The following is a 19,231-nucleotide window of genomic DNA, read 5'->3' on the forward strand; positions in this document are numbered from 1 at the left end:
AATGGAGCTGCAGCATCAATGGCTGACTTCAGTTTGCTGTTAAAATGATCAACAACAAAATCAGCAACATGTCACACAGCCGACCCACAGCAGAGGGCGCACCCTGGACCTGGTCATAACCTACGGCCTGTCCCTGGGTGCGTGCTCTGTTGTGGACCTGGCTGTGTCTGACCATTTTTGCGTGTTTTTTAACATCACCAGTTTTAACCAGCGGGAGGCCCCGGTGAGAACGGTGAGGAAACGTAACCTAACTCCTGAAGTGGCTGCAAATTTTATCCAGATTTTACAGAACACTCCTGCAGAAATTTTACCAGCTCCCTGTGATTTTATCGTTGACAATTTTAACAAAATACTCAAAACAACGCTGGACTCAGTGGCTCCGATTTTAACTAAAAGAATTAGCATAAAACCTACACCCCCATGGAGAACTGAGGAAATAAAGAAACTAAAAAGAAACTGCAGGAGTGCCGAAAGAAGATGGAGGAAATCAAAATTAACAGTTCATTATGACATTTTTTGCCAACACCTTAAGTACTACAATAACAGTATTAAAAAAGCAAGAACCGCCCATTTCAAAAACCTAATTCTAAATAACAAAAACAATTCCAAATTCCTTTTCTCCACAATAGATCTTCTAACAAATGGAAACCTGAACAGATCCCATAAGACAGCAACAGATGCCCTCTGTGAGGATTTTGCAGACCACTTCAGGGGTAAAATTGACGACATTAGATCCAGTCTTTTATCTCAACAGATTTTAACTCTTAACACACCTGGATCAATGCTTTTACCTGAGGAAACACTGGAGAGTTTTGCCTTGGTTGATGCGGGGACACTTTGTAGAGTTTTCTCCAAGGTAAAGCCCACAACCTGCCTTTTAGACCCCATTCCCACACCGTTTTTTAAAACACTCTATGGGTTCTTTGAGGAACAGCTTTTGTATTTGGTCAACTGTTCTCTTCAGACGGGTGCCTTCCCCGCCGCCTTTAAAACGGCGGTGGTGAAGCCCCTTCTGAAGAAGAGTGGGTTGGACCCCAATGTTTTAAATAACTACCGGCCTGTATCCAACTTACCGTTTTTAAGTAAAATTTTAGAAAAACTTGTTTTTAATCAAGTGAATGAATTTTTAAACTCAACACACATTTTAGAGGCTCATCAGTCCGGTTTTAGGATGAACCACAGTACAGAGACAGCACTTTTAAAAATTTTAAATGACATCAGGTGCAATTTAGATAACCAAAAACTCACAGTCTTGGTTCTGCTGGATCTAACCGCCGCCTTCGATACAGTAGACCATCACATTTTATTAAACAGACTGAAGCACCTGGTCGGCCTCTCTGGTACTGTTCTTAAATGGTTCACGTCCTACCTCACTGATCGAAGTTTCTTCGTAAGTATGGATACATGTTCCTCAGGAACCTATAAGATAAAGTGTGGGGTTCCCCAAGGGTCAATTTTAGGTCCAACTCTTTTTAATCTGTACATGCTTCCCTTGGGGACGTCATCAGGAGACACGGCATCAGCTTCCACAGCTACGCTGACGATACGCAACTGTACATCGCCGTGTCTCCTGATGACACTGGGCCAATTGATGCCCTTTTTAACTGTATTTTAGACATCAAGTCATGGATGGCAGAAAACTTCCTACAGCTCAACCAGGGCAAAACAGAGGTTTTACTCATCGGTCCCGAAGGCCAGAGAGAGAAACTTTTACCAAAGTTACAGGATTTTAAACCCTCAAAATCAGTTAAAAATCTGGGCGTGATTTTTGACTCTGAGCTCACTTTTATTCCACATATTAAAAACATAACAAAGATCGGTTTTTACCATCTTAAGAACATAGCCAGAGTCCGCCCGTTTCTCTCTCAGGCCAGTACGGAGGTGCTAATGCATGCTTTTATCTCATGTCGTTTAGATTATTGTAACGCCCTGCTCTCTGGTCTTCCTAAAAAGAACATGTACAATCTACAATTATTACAGAACTCAGACGCATGCGTGCTGACGAGGACCAGAGGGCGGGAGCACATTACACCTGTTTTAAAATCGCTGCATTGGCTCCCCGTGCGCTTCAGGATCGATTTTAAGGTTCTTTTACTAGTTTTTAAGTGTCTTAATGGTCTTGGGCCTTCTTATTTGTCTGCACTACTTTTACCCTATCGACCCTCACGGACCCTGAGGTCCTCCGGTGCTGGCCTTTTAACCATACCAAAAGTTAGAACCAGGACACACGGGGAGGCGGCATTCAGTTTTTATGGTCCCCGATTGTGGAACAGCCTCCCGGAGAACCTCAGGGCCGCAGAGACTGTTGATGTTTTTAAAAAGAGGCTCAAGACCCATCTCTTTAATCAGGCTTTTAACTGACTCATTTAACTCTTTTACATTTCTTATGCTCACCCTTATCTTTATTGAATCTTACTGCTCTGTTTTATATTTAGTTTATCCTTTCTTATCGTATTTTATTTTTGTTTAATCTCAATGTTTTATCTAAATATTTTAGTTGTTATTTATGGTCTATTTTATACATTTTACTGTTTTATTATTTTAGTTTTTAATGTCTTACTTTCTAGACATACTTTTAGGATTTTATGTTTGTATGTTTTATGTTTTTTATAAACTCCTTTAGTGTATTTTATCCTGTTTTCTTGTAGCTTTTATCTCCAGTGTTTCCTCATAGGGAGTCTCCATGCTGGGAGTGACTCTGGCCTGCAGGGGGTCGTCCTGGGGGTGGTTCTGGCCTGGATGGTTGTGGAGCTCTGCACCACGGCTTCACCGCTGTGGTGTGGACTCCTCTATCCGTCCGGGCCGGGATGGTCTCTGTGGGCCCCCCCCCCCCTTGTAGCTGCGGGCTATGAGACCTCCTGGCGTGGACAGCTCCCTGTTACCGTTTCCTCACCTGGATCCTCTGTGCCTAGCCATGTCTACACCATGTGTCTGCGTGCGTGTCTGTGTGTGTAATTTAGGAATTTAGGTGAATTGTAGTGTGCTTTTGTCTGCGGGGAGGGGGGGGGGCATTAATAAGTTTTATGTTTATTTGTTTTTTCTTGTTTTTTTTTTTCCCTGTTAAGCACTTTGTGTTTCATTATTTGTAGGAAAAGTGCTATATAAATAAAGTTTGATTTGATTTGATTTGAACAAAATCACACCATGCAGCTAAAAACTGTGCAGGGGTGGGATGTAAAATGTCAAATATTTGCAGCCACTTCAAAAGTTATATTCCGTTTCCTCATAGTTCTCACTGGGGCTTCCCATTGGATAAAACTGGTGATATTAAAAAATACACCATAGTAGTCTGACACAGCCAGGTCAACAACAGAGGACACACCAGTAGACAGGCCATAGGTTATGACCAAATCTAAGGTGTGTCCACTGTTGTGGGTAGGCTGTGTGACATGTTGTTTAAAATCCATACTGTTAAGATTTAAAAACGCATTTGCATTATAATCCATGTTGTCATCGATGTGCAGGTTAAAATCACCAGTTATTCAAATGGTATTTATTTGGAATACATTGACGTTAAAAATTCTGAAAACTCTTGAATAAAACAGGAAGGAGGCTTGGGTGGCCTGTAGACTGTGATACATAAAACAGGTGGATTGCTACAAAAAAAATAATGATGCTCAAATAAAGAATAATTGTCTTAGTTACAATTGAGCTATTAACACATGTGAAGTCAGTTATCAGTTGTTATTATCTGGATAGTTGAAGATAATCAACATACTCCTGATCAAGATGTTTCCATTTATTTTATTTCATCCACAACCTTTATAAATCACTGCAAAAACAATTAGCTCCAAATACCAAATATATATGTATATATATAACTCTCTGCTGTCCAAAGTCAAAGTGAATTTCACCTCACAAAAAAGGTAAATTATATCAAAGGCAAATTATATTATTATGGCAGTTTTAAAAGAGCATACAACTTTTATGTTTAAAAAATAAAAAAATTGTATATTTTTATTTTATTTCCCTCAACCACCAAGTTTTACCGGCACCATTTAAGACTCTTCTTGTAGCAGTACCACATCTGACCACATCTAGATCTACTGGTGAGTGGGGATCAATCAGCCGATCAGCTGATCATTTCAGTACACTTCCAGCCAATCGGCCGCTGGGAGGCGGACCCGACTGCAACCCAACCTTTGTCCCATGGTAGGAAAAAAGGAAACGAGGAAACAAGAAAATGAGGAAATAAGGAAACAGGCTTTTCAAGCTCTTGTCTGGACCGACCTGTCTTGTAACACGACTTTGTCTCGTGATCGTTGCACCCATGAGTCAGACGTGGTATTTCTACATAGAGTGGCTTTGATTGTTTATCACACATCATTCATCAGTATTTACAGGATTGTCTGATTCAACAATCCTGTCACCAGTCACATGATCAATCATCATTATCAACAACACTGAGTTACTGTCAGATCATCATCCAGGAGCATCATGGTCCTGAGACGGCGTTGGAACTGATTTGGAACTGATCCAGGGGATGTTGACTTGCCTCAGGGTTCAGGGTCTGGTCCCGCCTCCCAATCTGCCCAACTCAGTGTCGTCACGGTAAAGTTGACTGGCAGGATCTTGAGTGGGACTGAGCTCCGGGTGTACATGTAAGGAAAGATCAAGCCTGTGAACCTGTGCTTGAAAGTGTGCACGACTGTTTCTGCTTCAATATCATCGAACCATAACTCCCCCTCCTTGAAGTCCAGATGAACTATGATCTTCCGGGGCGCCCACACCTGCAGGTCTTGCTCCGAGCCCGATCCAGCCAACGCCTTGTATCTACCGTCCTTGAGTGAAATCCTCCACAGCCGCGGCTTCGCTGTGTCACCACCATTGGCTTCCAGCATTCCCAGCTCCCAGTCGGCATTGCCTTCAACATCCACGGCCCAAGTGTAGGTCCCTGACTTCACCACCTCGGAGCCCAGGGCGGTGCGGGGGAACCTGGTCCTCTCCGGGTTGCTCGGCAGATCTCGCGACCCACCGAATGTGACGCTCAGCAGGTTGGGCGACACGACAAGCTCCGGGTCGGCGGTGTTCGGATCCAGGATCATGTAACTGTAGGACGCCATGCCCTTCATCTTATTCCAGATGTTGTAGGTCAGGTTTCCCAGATGTTTGGCCACATCTATCAAAGCCCCTGGAACCGGCTCCAGGTCCTGCAGAACCGGGCCCTGCTTGACCTTCCCGGTCGCCACCTTGTGGTTGAGCAGCAGCGAGACGTCTCCAGCTCTCAGCTCCGTCTCCATCGCTGTGATTGTGTCTGAAAGAGCGTCCATGTCCCGGGTCAGAGCCTCCACCTTCTCCTTCACCAGCCGACTCTTCTGCTCCTCCTCCTCCCTCAGCGCCTTCATCCGCGCCTTCTCTTCCTGATCCAGGAACTGGTGAAGCTTCCAAAACTGCTGCCGGATCTTGTTCTCGGTGTCCCGGGCCTGGACCCGGAGGTATTCTGCCGTGTGGATGCAGTCCCGCCTCACCTGCTTGAAAAGCGTCAGCTTCTCCCGGAGGGGTGTCAGGTCTTTCTGCAGCTCCTGGCGGAGGTCCTGGGCCGCCTCATCGATGGGGCTGAACTGGTGGTCTCTGTGAGTCCTGGAGTCCCGGCAGACCAAGCAGACCAGCTCCTGGTGGTCCAGGCAGAAGATCTTGAGCTTCTCGCCGTGCAGGCTGCACATGTGCTCGGGCCCCGCTGCCGCCCGCTGCGCCTCTTCCTGCAGAAAGGCCTCGCACAGGTTCTTCAGCGCCAGGTTGCGAGGAGGCTCGCTCTTCGATGAACTCTTCTTGCAATACGGACACTGTCGTGTTTTCTGCTGCACCCACCACCTCTGGATGCAGGCCCGGCAGAAGCTGTGGCTGCACGACAGGACGACCGGGTCTTTGAAAATGTCCTGGCAAACGGGACACGAAAGGTTGTTCTCCAAGCTGGAGGCCATGTTCTCTCCGGTCGATGCTGATGGTTCAGACTGTCAGTTACGACTGTCACTTACTTTCACTTCTGAGGATTTCTGATGTCTGAGGGCGTCATCAGTCAAGAATCCGGACCAACTGGTTTCTTTTTTTTTTAATTTACTTTATTATTATTATCCACATCTTAGATTACACAGCTGGTGTACAATTGGTTTACAGTTATTGAAAGAAAAACATCAGCATGTCAAAACATAGCTGTTGCCCTATAGTTGAGTAATGTTGAAAGAAACAAAACCTGCGTACATTTATATTTTTTAAGGTAAAACGAACAGAACTAACTAAAGACAAACACACAAAAAAAAAAAAAAAGGGGGGAACAATGATGAATCAAAACAGGATGTATGGGCATGTAACAGTAACTTAATTCAGTTGCAGGGAGACCAAACTACAATATTATAAGGGTTTGGATATACACACACATAAAATTATGTACGTATAAAACGCATGAAACCTGGCAGTTCAAACCAACAGAGAAATGATCGAGAAAGTAAGTGAGTGGAGACAAGTAATTTAGTTTCTACATAATTGTGACTTTTGTATATAGGAGACCCATTTTGACCATGACCTTGTGAATTTATCCATTTGTAGCCGAAGTGAGAAAGTAATCCTTTCCATTTTATACATTTCGTTAACAATATCAGTCCATTCCTCCATTGTGGGGGAGTCAGGACGCAGCCAGTGACGTGTGATGGTTTTCTTGCCAGCAGAAATCAGAGCACCATGTGTGTTATGTCCGGCTCGCAGGCCACAACAAATAAGGGAGATGCACGGAAATTAAGATGTAACAAATGGAAGTTTATTCAAGGAAAATGCAAAAATGGTGGTGATGGCAGAGGGAACCAGCCACACTCCCATTAAGGCCTAAGTAATGTGGGAGCACTGGCCAGGTGCTCCCAATCACTCATAAATCCTGCATCAAAATAAACCTGTATACCTCCCATCTAGCCTTAGCAACTGGATCCTGGAAGCTGATTTAAGAGAACAGAGAGAGATTACAGGAAAATGGAACAGAGCAGAGAGCAAAATACATTCACAGAAAATATTCACATGGAGCACGGGACAAAGCGTCTGCGACCACATTGTCCAGTCCCTTAATATGGCGAATGTCCAGACTATAGGTCTATAGGTCTATAGGTCCGAGTTCAGGCCGCCACCGTTAGCACCCCGCATTTTTGTAAACTACATCATTTGTATACTACGTTTGTATATTACGTCATTTGTATACTATATCATTTGTATACTACTTTCTTATACTACATCCTTTGTATACTACATCCTTTGTATACTATATCATTTGTATTTTTGTATACTACATAATTCGTATACTACATAATTTGTATACTACATCATCTGTATACTGCATCATTCGTATACTACATTTGTATACTACATCATTCGTATAATACATCATTTGTATACTACATCATTTTTATTTTTTGTAAACTATATCCTTCATATACTTCCACCTGGGTCCAGGTCAGTGGTGCATTGTAGGTGTTTTTGTCTGAACAGGTCCCGGAGTGCTGCCCAGGATTTTTCGGTCCGGACTGCAAACCCTGCACCGGAGGGTTCCAGCACCCGTGCTACGACCGGGGAATGGTGAGACCCGTCCAGGCGTCTCGGTGTCCGGAGGTTTTCCTCCGCCCAGTTTTCATGTCTGTCTTCTCGTCCCGCAGTGCTTCGACGGTATCCACGGCAACGGCTCGTGCAGCTGTCACTCTTGTGTGATAAAGTGATGACAGCTAGATTGGCTTGGCTCTACCGGCTGCCAATCAACAGTTAACGCCCCTAAAGGCCACTAAACCAACAAATTCTTTAAAAAATGTAATAAATAAAAAATAAATAAAGCTAACCCTCCCAAAAGCCATTAGAGCCACAAAATCTTTACAAAAATAAAGAAATAATAGTTAACGCCCCTAAAGGCCACTAAAACCACAAAATCTTTTCAAAAATGAATAAATACAAAATAAATAAAAGTTAATACCCCTAAAGGCCACTAGAGCCACAAAATCTTTACAAAAATAAAGAAAAAATAAAGAAATAAAAGTTAACGCCCCTAAAGGCCACTAGAACCACAAAATCTTTACAAAAAGAAATAAATAAAAGTTAACGCCCCTAAAGGCCACTAGAACCACAAAATCTTTACAAAAAGAAATAAGTAAAAAATAAACAAAAGTTAATGCCACTAAAGGTCACTAGAGCCACAAAATCTTTACAAAAATTAAAGAATAAAAAATGTATAAAAGTTAACGCCCCTAAAGGCCAATAGAACCACAAACACGCAACTTCCTGTAGACCCGAGGTCTGCTAAAACTGTCAGCTCCTTTAAATCAGGCCTAAAAACATTACTGTTTAATTAAATACTTACCTGCTGGATCTACTGCCCTTACTGCCTAACAACTTGTGCTTTTTATTATTTTACCTCTTTTCTTATCATTTTATTTCATTGTATTTGTCATTTAGCCTACTGTTTAACTGTGTCTTGCCGCTTTTAATGTTGATGTAAATTACCTCGTGTTGAATTGTGCTATACAAATAAACTTGCCTTGCCTTAAACACGCTAAATAATATTGAAACTAACCAAAACAATTAACACAACACAGTGGACATCATTACAACATAAAATATACAGTATATCCGTAAACTATATATATATATATATATATATATATAATACACAGGACTGTCTCAGAAAATTAGAATATTGTGATTTTGTGTAATGCAATTACAAAAACAAAAATGTCATACATTCTGGATTCATTACAAATCAACTGAAATATTGCAAGCCTTTTATTATTTTAATATTGCTGATCATGGCTTACAGCTTAAGAAAACTCAAATATCCTATCTCAAAAAATTTGAATATTCTGGGAATCTTAATCTTAAACTGTAAACCATAATCAGCAATATTAAAATAATAAAAGGCTTGCAATATTTCAGTTGATTTGTAATGAATCCAGAATGTGTATATGTGTGAATGTATATATATATATATATATATATATATATATATATATATATATATATATATATATATATATAGGGGTGTGTACAATATATATATATATATATATATATATATATATATATATATATATATATATATATATATATATATATATATATATATATATATATATATATATATATATATATATATATATATATGTATAGTTTATTTTTGTGGGTGAATTTATTTTGAAACAGCCTCGCCGGAAACTGCGTGAAGCCGCTTCCGCTGTGGGCGGGGCTTCGGCGGTGTCGCGTCACCATGGCGAGCAGGAAAACTCCAGCTAAACCGGAGCCTAAACCGCTGAGCGGGGACAAATACTCCATCCTGCTGCCGACCTACAACGAGAGGGAGAACCTGCCGCTGATCGTCTGGCTGCTGGTGAAGTATTTCGGGGAAAGGTGAGTTTTCCGGGGGTTATTCTGTAAGTGGTGAGCTGTCACTCCTACAAGTCCCTGTTATTAACATGTCTGTTCTGGTCAGTAAAGACGGTGGCCGACAAGGGCCAAACACACAATCAATACACATTGATATAAAGCACCCGTTTTAATAGTACATTAAGAAGCCCTCTCGTCACAGTCTTCCATAACATAAACCCTGTCCTTTTTTCCTTTCTGTCATTAACAAGGATAACATGTAATGTGTATGTTATGGAAGTGATAAAAGGGCTTTTTAATGTACTATATGTAACGTTAACAGGTGCTTTATGTCAATCTCTAATCATGATCTTATCTTATTAATATTATGTGCAGCCTTGTATCGTATGGAGGATTTTTTGTGCCAAAATTAAATAAATAAATACATCATTAATTAATTAAAATGGGAATTAAATATACCATTAATTAATTAAATGTGTCATTAATTAATTAAAAATAGAATGAAATATGTCATTAATTCATTAATTAATTAAAATTAGAATGAAATATGTCATTAATTCATTAAAATACAATTCATTTTAAGTAAAAATATAGCATTTAATTAATTAATGACACATTTAATTAATGATTTCGTGTTGCTGAATCATGAAATGTAAATGTAAAACTGTCAGTTTCACTCGTCAAACGATGTATTTATTTATTTAATTTTGGCACAAAAAATCGTCCATAGTATCGTCTGGTGTAACGTTAAAATATAATAAAGAAACGTCTCGTAATGTACAGCGTTGTACAGTGATATAAACATTGTATATAAATATAGTCAGATAAAAATCACATTACCGTTCCCGCTGTATGTTTAAACCATGGATGTAAACACTGGTTCAGTCAGAGCGCCCCCTGCAGGTTTGAAGCACTTCCTGTTGTAGTGACCGGTTATGAAGCGTTTTTCTTTTGAAGATGGTTTCTTGTTTTATATCGTTTTGTGCTTTGCATCGTTTCTCTATTTGCAGCGTTTGATGATGCTGTATTTGTCTTTGTTTTTTGCAGCAGGTTTTTTCATTTGCAACACGTTCCTCTTTTTGAGTTTGTGAATTTGAATCGTTGCTGTACTTGAAGCCGTTTTCCTTAACTGAGACGCATTAGGCCGTTGCAGTGCGTTTGGCCCTTGTCGCCCACCGTAGTAAAGCTCTGATAAACATGTCGGTGTGACCTGCCAGCTGCAGCTGCTGCTGTAGTGTTTAAAGTTATTCTATGCAACTTCCTAGAGCTAGCAAGATTTGAAAGTGGCACCTCCTCTAAGCCCTGCCCCCTCCTCCCCCTCCCATCAGCGCTCCGTCCAAAGCCACGCCCCCACAAACTTTGGGGAACGTGCATTTGCAGGAGTAGAGTTTTCCAGGACATTTTGGACAGCACATTTTCAACAAAACTACCCCATGTCTCTTTCACCTGTAAGAGAGGCTGGTTTTAGGGGGGGCAGGAGGGGGGGCTGTGCCCATCCAAACGTGCATCCTGCCCACCGGCGTCTCCATCCCGGAGAGTGCCTGTGCGGCTGGCGGAGCGCTGCCGTGCCGTGCAGGCTCTAGAGCCACGGCTACGGCGTAGGGTACGGCGTGCCCTACGGCGTAGCTGTGGCAACAGAGCACATGAAGGCATCTGATTGGTTCTTTCCCCCCCTGCCAAGCCTCTGGTCCTGGACCAATCCGTTTCATTCGGACCGAATGAAACAGATTGGTTAGAGTTTTTACATGATTTAAGCTGGGAGGGGGAGGAGGGGGCGGGGCTTAGAGGAGGTGCCACTTTCAAATCTTGCTAGCTCTCCAAAATCAAGGACCCTGCCTTTAACTGAGACGCATTAGGCCGTTGCAGTGCGTTTGGCCCTTGTGGGCCACCGTAAGTATCGCTCTGATAAACATGTCGGTGTGTCCTGCCTGCTGCAGCTGCTGCTGTGGTGTTTAATGAACCCTCAGGGACGTTTATAGTCGGTGTGTTTGTGTTCCAGCGGACTCCAGTACGAGGTCATCGTGGTGGACGATGGAAGTCCGGACGGAACGCAGGAGGTGGCGAAGCAGCTGCAGCGGATCTACGGGGAGGACACGCTGGTACAGACCTGGGGTCACGTGGGGTCACGATACACTCACCTGGGGTCACCTGGGGTCACCTGGGGTCACGTTACACTCACCTGGGGTCACGTTACACTCACCTGGGGGCACATTACACTCACCTGGGGTCACGTTACACTCACCTGGGGTCACCTGGGGTCACGTTACACACACCTGGGACCAAACTAGGATGTGTGGGGGATTTACATCTGAGAATAAAGTGTTTATATGTAGATAAACTGTGGATCTGTTTCCTACTTTGACCCGTGAATGTTTTGTGTTTCAGCTTCTGCGACCGAGAGAGAAAAAGTTAGGACTTGGTAAGAAAGATTTAAAATAAACAAACATAACACGCAAAACAAGAATGAAGTGGAATATATGTGAAGGAACTTTCTAGGACGTTTAAAAGTAGAGGGACACCTGGGTCCTTGTGGGTCCTCGTTGGTCCTCCTGGGTCCTCCTGGGTCCCTACTGGTCTCCAGTTCCTAAACCGTCCCTGGTTCTGACGTGTTCTGGTTCTGATCTCCTCCAGGAACCGCCTACATCCACGGCCTGAAACACGCCACGGGGAACTTCATCATCATCATGGATGCAGATCTCTCTCATCATGTGAGTCAACATGTGTTTGTTTGTTTCAAACCCCCGGGTTTGTTTGACGTCTCCTCGTCTGGAAACAGGAGACGCCTCCGACCCGGGGAGGAGATCCTGCAGTTACTGGATCAGAACCAACGTGGTGTAATAATCACGATGCAGTGATTGGCTAATAATCCCATAAACCAAGATTTAATTCACCATAAAACATAGAAAACATAACAGATGTTCAAACCAGGATATTTTACCACTTCATGAACAATATTACTATCATTATTACAGGACTGTCTCAGAAAATTAGAATATTGTGATAAAGTTCTTTATTTTCTGTAATGCAATTTAAAAAAAAAAAAAAAAAATAAATAAATAAATAAATAAATAAATAATAATAATATGTCATACATTCTGGATTCATTACAAATCAACTGAAATATTGCAAGCCTTTTATTATTTAAATATTGCTGATTATGGTTTACAGCTTAATATTAAGATTCCCAGATTATTCAAATTTTTTGAGATAGGATATTTGAGTTTTCTTAAACTGTAAACCATGATCAGCAATATTAAAATAATAAAAGTCTTGCAATATTTGAGTTGATTTGTAATGAATCCAGAATGTATGACATTTTTGTTTTTTTAATTGCATTATAGAAAATCACAATATTCTAATTTTCTGAGACAGTCCTGTATATTATATAATATTATTATCAGATCAATTATATCTGATTATCTCCATTCTGCCGGCTACTTAACGCTGCTAAAGTTCGGCATTTCCTCTGTTTTGGTGCCGTTTCTGGAAAATCAGGTCAATTTTCAAAATAAAAGACCATGAGCAAACTCGTACGTTACGTTAACCTGTAGAATTTGAAGTAAATAATTCAGAAAACGCTTTGACCACATGCAGGTTAATTTAAGACGTCTTAAAAAACTTCATTTGACACCTTCATAGAAATAGCCTCGTACTGTTTTTGTCTGAAAAAGTAAAACATGAATTCATGAAACATGAGTGTAATATTTATCTTCATACATCGTGATATTTTATTGTTCTACTGTTTTTTTTTCATTTCAGCCCAAATTTATTCCTGAATTCATCGAGTAAGTATCCCTTATGGCACAGCACTTTATATTTTTATTTTTAAAATCTTTGTATCTTTATATGGGTGTTTGGTTTCTGGGGTGTTTTATTTGTAAATGACAGTGCTGAGTGAGTGAGATGGAGATGTCAATTTCCCCGAGGGAACCTCCCAAAGGGATTAATAAAGCTGTCTGAATCTGAATCTAAGCTTCACATATCGTAAAGTTAGATCCAGTAATATTTATCAGGGTGCTGCAGTAGTGATGAGGAAGTCTAGGATGGTTCAGGTGTGCAGAAGGAGTAACGGAGGGGTTTCAGGTGCAGGTGGGACTGCATCAAGCACTGGCCCTGAGCCCCTTCTTGTTGCCATGGTGATGGACAGTTTCATCTCCAGGAGACGATACTGTGATGTCTCGACCTTTGAGCAGGGAATGAGGAGTCTGGTAATAAGGAGCAGATTTCTGTGGTGATGGCAGTAAAATAAAAGGTTTACAAGATGAAGAAGAAAAAAGTCAAAAGAAGAATAAAATAACATTTTTAGATATCCGTTCATTAAGGTGACATGTAGGAGGGGCTTACGTGTTTATCCTCAAGTAAAAAAAATACAACGTTTCTGTCTCAACAGGAAGCAGAAGGAGGGTAACTACGATGTGGTGTCTGGTACCCGTTACCGCGGCAACGGCGGCGTGTACGGCTGGGACCTGCGCAGGAAGCTGATCAGGTAACGACCAATCAGCTGAGCCGTGAGACGCTGGTCAAGCGGTGAGAGGAGGAAGATAAACTTAAAAAAATAAAATAAATAAAAGTACTGCACGCAGCGTTTTAGTTTTTAACATTAACAGGCGATAATAATGTACTTTTGACAATAACTATTTAGTCTACAACTCTACATAAATGATTTCTATGTGACTAATGTCAACTTTAGAGCGGAAAAACCAGCTAGCTAGCTGTTTAAGAAAAGAAAATTAGCTGCTAAATTGACTTGTCTATTTCCTATTTAACGCTAGTTAGACCTGATGGATAAATTAGTGAGAATAACGAAGCCTAAAGCTGGAGATTGTAACGTTCCAGCTCGGCCTAACGTTACTCCTTCCACGTCTGACGAGGACAAAGTTTCATCAACCGTAAATACATGTAGCTAATAACCCAGTCAGGAACTGGATAATAAGGTGATATAAGCAGAATAAAACACATTCAAAAGTTATTATAAGCCAGGCTTAAAACTTGACACAATAAAAAAAAAAGGGGGGGAAAAAAATCTGAATTCCAAGCGGGTCCTGCTCTGTTTTTCTCTCATCCAAGGGATAAAAAAGGTTGAAGATCCTGAATTAGTGTTTAGAGTTTTTAGTGTTTTAATTGTTTTTATTGCTTGCTTTGAATTAAATTTCATCCACTTGTACTTGGACTTTTGGAATGACAATAAAGTGAACCTTGAACCTTGAAAAGTGTTTCTGTCTCCGTTTCAGCCGAGGGGCCAACTTCCTGACCCAGGTCCTGCTGAGACCCGGGGCCTCGGACCTGACCGGCAGCTTCAGGTTGTACAAGAGGGAGGTTCTGGAGAACCTGGTGCAGCGCTGCGTCTCCAAGGGCTACGTGTTCCAGATGGAGATGGTGGTTCGAGCCCGGCAGCTCAACTACACCATCGGAGAGGTGAAACCCCCCACCTTCCTCTGGTTAGGATGCTGGGGAGACCCCCCCCCCCCCCCACATTCCTCCGGGTTAGAGTCCGGCTCTAGAGCCCTGGTGAGACGCATTTTGTAATAAACATCCAAAATGTAATAACTTTTTCATTTCATTTTGTAATAAAGCCGCATTTTGTAATACATTTTGTTATTGCAGATTTGAGAAGATTATTATAAAAGGCACTTGCAACTTTTTTATTTTCTAGGAAATGTAAGAACATGGTGCGTTATGTAATAATACCTATTATTGTTGTTTTTTTAACTATGAATTTATACAGAGTGACTTTTGTTGTTTTTTATGCAATTTCCATTCGAGCTATATAGCCCAATAAATCTATGTATAAAACTCCAAATATAACTTTAGTTTCCTATTTGAAGTTTGAAATTATATAGGCCAATAACAAACAAATAAACTATGCTTTAGAATTGTTATTACATAATGCACCATGTTATTACATTTTCTATAGAATAAAAAAGTTGCAAGTGCATTTTGTAATAATCTTCTCAAAATGTAATAACTTATTACATAATGCGGCAAAATTTATTACAAAATGCGTTGGGGCAGTTTATTACAAAATGCAGCAGTTTATTACAAAAGTTCTTACATTTTGGACGTTTATCACAAAATGCGGCTCAACACGCCCCCTGAGGAGATCCAGGATGGAAAAAAGAGAAAGTAATTCCTGTCATCCATCCAGAACACACTTGGATGTTTTCCAAAAGTACATTAAATAAAGTCATTGTTCAGGTTCTGCTTAGTCATGATTTAAGTTGGTACCAACCCGACTTTTAGTGACATGTTAGACTTCAAACAGACCATTTAGGATTCTATTAGAGAATCAGCTCTTTAATGTTTCCTTATTCAGACAGAGTTTAGTTAAATGTTATACACGTGGATGTCTTCAGGATCAGTCCGCTTCATGTGGCCGGTGATGTCCGACCAGCTCCTGCTCAGACTCCTGTTGCCATGGCAACAGTGTTGTGGATGATGACAGGCCTGAACAAGTGCCCTCTCTTTGTTGAAGATTTAATAAACATAAGTTCTTCAGAAAACATGATTGGCCACGCTTACATGATGTTTTTTCATTCGGAATTAATAATTCTGAATGAAATAATTCAGAATTAAACTATTTTCCTTCCAGTTTACATGGAAATAGTAATTCCGAATTGAGGTTTCCATGGAAACACGTTTGATGGTCTTTCTCCAATTCCTCTCCAGGTCTGGGGGTTGGGAAGGTTCTGATTGGATAGGGGGTGGACCGGAAGTTAAACTACCGGAAGAAAAACTAACTTAGCCGCTACAACTTTGAAAAGCTCACAATGTTGACGTTTCCTGTTTCCATCTGTTCTTTTAATGATGTATATTTATTAAATAAATGTTCTCTGCTCTTGACCAGCGTTTACTGCTGCTGCATCTTGAAACTTTGTTAGGAAAACCAGCCCAGTGGAATATAAGATCATGGAGACAGACGGGGAGGGAACGAGCAGAAAGAAAGACCGGGATTAATTTAAAGAGGAATGAGTGGATACATGATCTGGAATTATTCTATTTGGATTTAAAATCAGAATAAACCAGACACTTACTTCGGAATTAAGTTTAATTCAGAATAGCCATTTTCATTCAGAATTATGTGTTTACATGGTCATTTTTACTAATTTTAAATCTGATTTAATTTTAATATCCTAATTAAAGAAGAATTAAACTTCCCGTGTAAATGCACTCACTGAGTTTGATTTGACGCTGTGGAAACGTGGTGTTCCTGCAGGTCCCCATCTCCTTCGTGGACCGGGTCTACGGAGAGTCCAAGCTGGGCGGAAACGAGATCCTGTCGTTTGTGAAGGGACTGATCACGCTCTTCGCCACCACGTGATCCGCCGCCGTCTCCGTGTGACCCCACCCTCCCGGTCCTGGGTCCAAACCCAGGACCTACACATGTAGAACTCCTCCACTACTGACAGAGCCCCCCCCCCTACCGAAGACACGTAGCGACATGAGACCTCCGACCCCCCTGCAGTAAAATAGTTCCCTGGCTGAAGGAGGACGCTGCTCTACATTCCCATCATCCTCTCTGATCAGCCGGGCCTCCCATCATTCCCAGCCCGGCACCGTCCTGGACTCTGGATCGACGATGGTTGTCGCTTTTGAATGTTTGTATGAAATTAAACAGTTTGTTTCTGGCTCCGTTTTGTCATTTTTCTTCGTCTTTTGGAATTATGAGTCAAATTTCCAATCCAATTTTATTTGTTAAGCACGTTTAAAATAACCACAGCTGACCAAAGTGCCGTACAGAATAAATAACAAGACAAAACAGCTCAAGACATAAAATGTTAAATGTAATAAGTTAAAAGACATAAAATAAAGGTAACAGTCATACAATCAATCAATAAAATAAAGAATAAAAGGATAAAATAAAGTCAACTGTCTTGCTAAGTGTTAAAAGCCGAGGAGAAAAGGTGGGTTTTGACAAGGGATTTAACAACAGACAGAGAGGAGGCCTGTTTAAATAAAAAATGTAAAGATTAAATGAATGCCGGCGACCCTTGATGAAGTTAACGCGTGCAAGAGGTCTGTGTGATCATTATTGATTGATTATCTTCTATTTTGAACACAATCACACAAAAAAATAAATAAAACAGCAGAACAATAAATCAATAACATAAAAAAGAACAATAATAATCACTAAATAATAAATGTACCATCGTAAACAAAGACAAGAATATAATAGCAAATGTGTTATGAATTTGAATTGAATTCAAATTTTATTTCGAACATGAAACAGTAGTGAAAACAAAACCAATCAATAATAAAAAAATGTAAATAAGAAAAAAAAAGACAAAAATATAAATAAAAAAATGCATCCATCATAATTAACATGCTCGAAAAGGAGTAGGAAGAAGTAAAAACGTATTAAATCCTACCCCCTAAACTCTATTTCATTATAATCAAAATTAATTTAATTTCTATACAAAAAACAAAAGATTTATTAAAAGTTAACTGTGTTTGTTGGTTCTGCACACGAAAAACCAAACATGTGCACATTGGTCTCAGGTTTATGGAAATCAGCTGAGCTTCAACCGTCTTTTTAGACGGACAAGGGTTGTTTTTTTTGTTATTAAATTTTTGAAAAGGGAAAGAAGGGAGATGGAAAAAATAAATATACATATATATGTATATATCTAAGATAAAAGGCAACTGTCAACTCCCAAATGAGGGAAAACGATAGTGATAGTTAAAGTATAACCATAAGAGTGGTTATAATGGAATATTTATCTGCCCCATGTTCCCCATCTTTCATCTAGGATTTCTCCCTCAAGCAGGATCTTATGATGGGCTGGTAGACGGACGAGGTTTTATCCTGAAAACTAGTGATGTGCGGATCAATACCGAAATATCGATACTTCCAATACCAGGTCTATATGCTCCAAAAACCATTCTCAAACTAAAATATCGATGCTTTTGATACTTCAGTCATTAGTGGTGATGTACATCATTAAGAGGAATACGGTGGAAAGTAACTAAACTATTCAGATTTTGTCTAAATGACACGCTGCTGGTAGGAACTACTTTACTTTTATAGTAGTTATCTTTGTTTATTATTCTCTTATTTATTTTAATGGTTTTATTATTTTACTTAGGATCATTTTTAGTGATGGAAACACCTTTTTCAAACACTTTCTATCGTGAATGAGGCCTCAGTTTACTTCTGACTTTAAAACAAAGAGCTAAGTGACTCCGATCTCTTAAACTATCTAAAATACACTTATTTTATGTCGAATCAGTATCACCGATACCAGCCTGAACTTTAATCAATATCGGATTGGACAGGAAATCGGTGGTATTGAACTCTACTGAAAACCCTTCCAGTCGACTCGAACTTGATTGATGATATTGATTATAGTTAATTCTGGGTGTTGTGTTAACCCACACCTGAGCTCTAACTAATCCCACAGAGAAGTAAAGGGGAACTTAGTACTTAATTCATGTCACATAAACAGTGACAATAAGAAAAATGTGACTGGAAACATTTAAGATTCACTCATGAAAAAGAAAACAGAAGCCTCATGAGGAAGGCTGGTGGAATATGGAACTAGTTAACCAAACCTAAAGTCTTTTACCATCAATTTAAAGCATTTTATTTTTATTTTTTTTGCCATAAAATACTTTTATTATCTAGCCTGCAGGTCATGATACAGCGACATCAAATACAGATGATCTATTAAATTAAGTTTCATTTCTGGGTTCCTATAAGTGCAACCACAAAAACGTCAAATGAATATTTCAACATTTGAACATGCCAGACGTCTAAATGTTTAAGGTAAAGCCTCTAACTTCTGTCATGTCCATACATCTAATCAGTCTTGTAGCTTTAGTTTTATCTGACATCAATCTGATCAGTTTTTACACCTGATTGATCCTTAAATGTCTAAAAGGGTTTCTCATT

At 40.2% G+C, this 19,231-nt stretch overlaps 2 protein-coding genes across 2 annotated transcripts; one reads left to right on the forward strand and one right to left on the reverse strand.

Annotated features, from left to right (window-relative positions):
- Window positions 1–4,496: 4,496 nt before the first annotated feature.
- Window positions 4,497–5,921, reverse strand: LOC133456442 (E3 ubiquitin-protein ligase TRIM35-like). The gene has a single exon (XM_061734918.1). It carries the CDS (start codon window positions 5,919–5,921, stop codon window positions 4,497–4,499), a length of 1,425 nt encoding a protein of 474 aa, XP_061590902.1.
- Window positions 5,922–9,199: 3,278 nt separating this feature from the next.
- dpm1 (dolichyl-phosphate mannosyltransferase subunit 1, catalytic) lies at window positions 9,200–16,969 on the forward strand. The gene is made up of 8 exons (XM_061735096.1): window positions 9,200–9,366; window positions 11,342–11,441; window positions 11,728–11,761; window positions 11,974–12,050; window positions 13,102–13,127; window positions 13,733–13,828; window positions 14,574–14,757; window positions 16,556–16,969. The coding sequence occupies exons 1-8, from the start codon at window positions 9,227–9,229 to the stop codon at window positions 16,658–16,660; spliced, it is 762 nt and encodes a 253-aa protein (XP_061591080.1). The 5' UTR covers window positions 9,200–9,226; the 3' UTR covers window positions 16,661–16,969.
- The last annotated feature ends 2,262 nt before the right edge of the window (window positions 16,970–19,231 follow it).

This window comes from Cololabis saira, chromosome 12 (assembly GCF_033807715.1).
Source record: "Cololabis saira isolate AMF1-May2022 chromosome 12, fColSai1.1, whole genome shotgun sequence".
NCBI classification, from domain to species: Eukaryota; Metazoa; Chordata; class Actinopteri; order Beloniformes; family Belonidae; genus Cololabis; species Cololabis saira.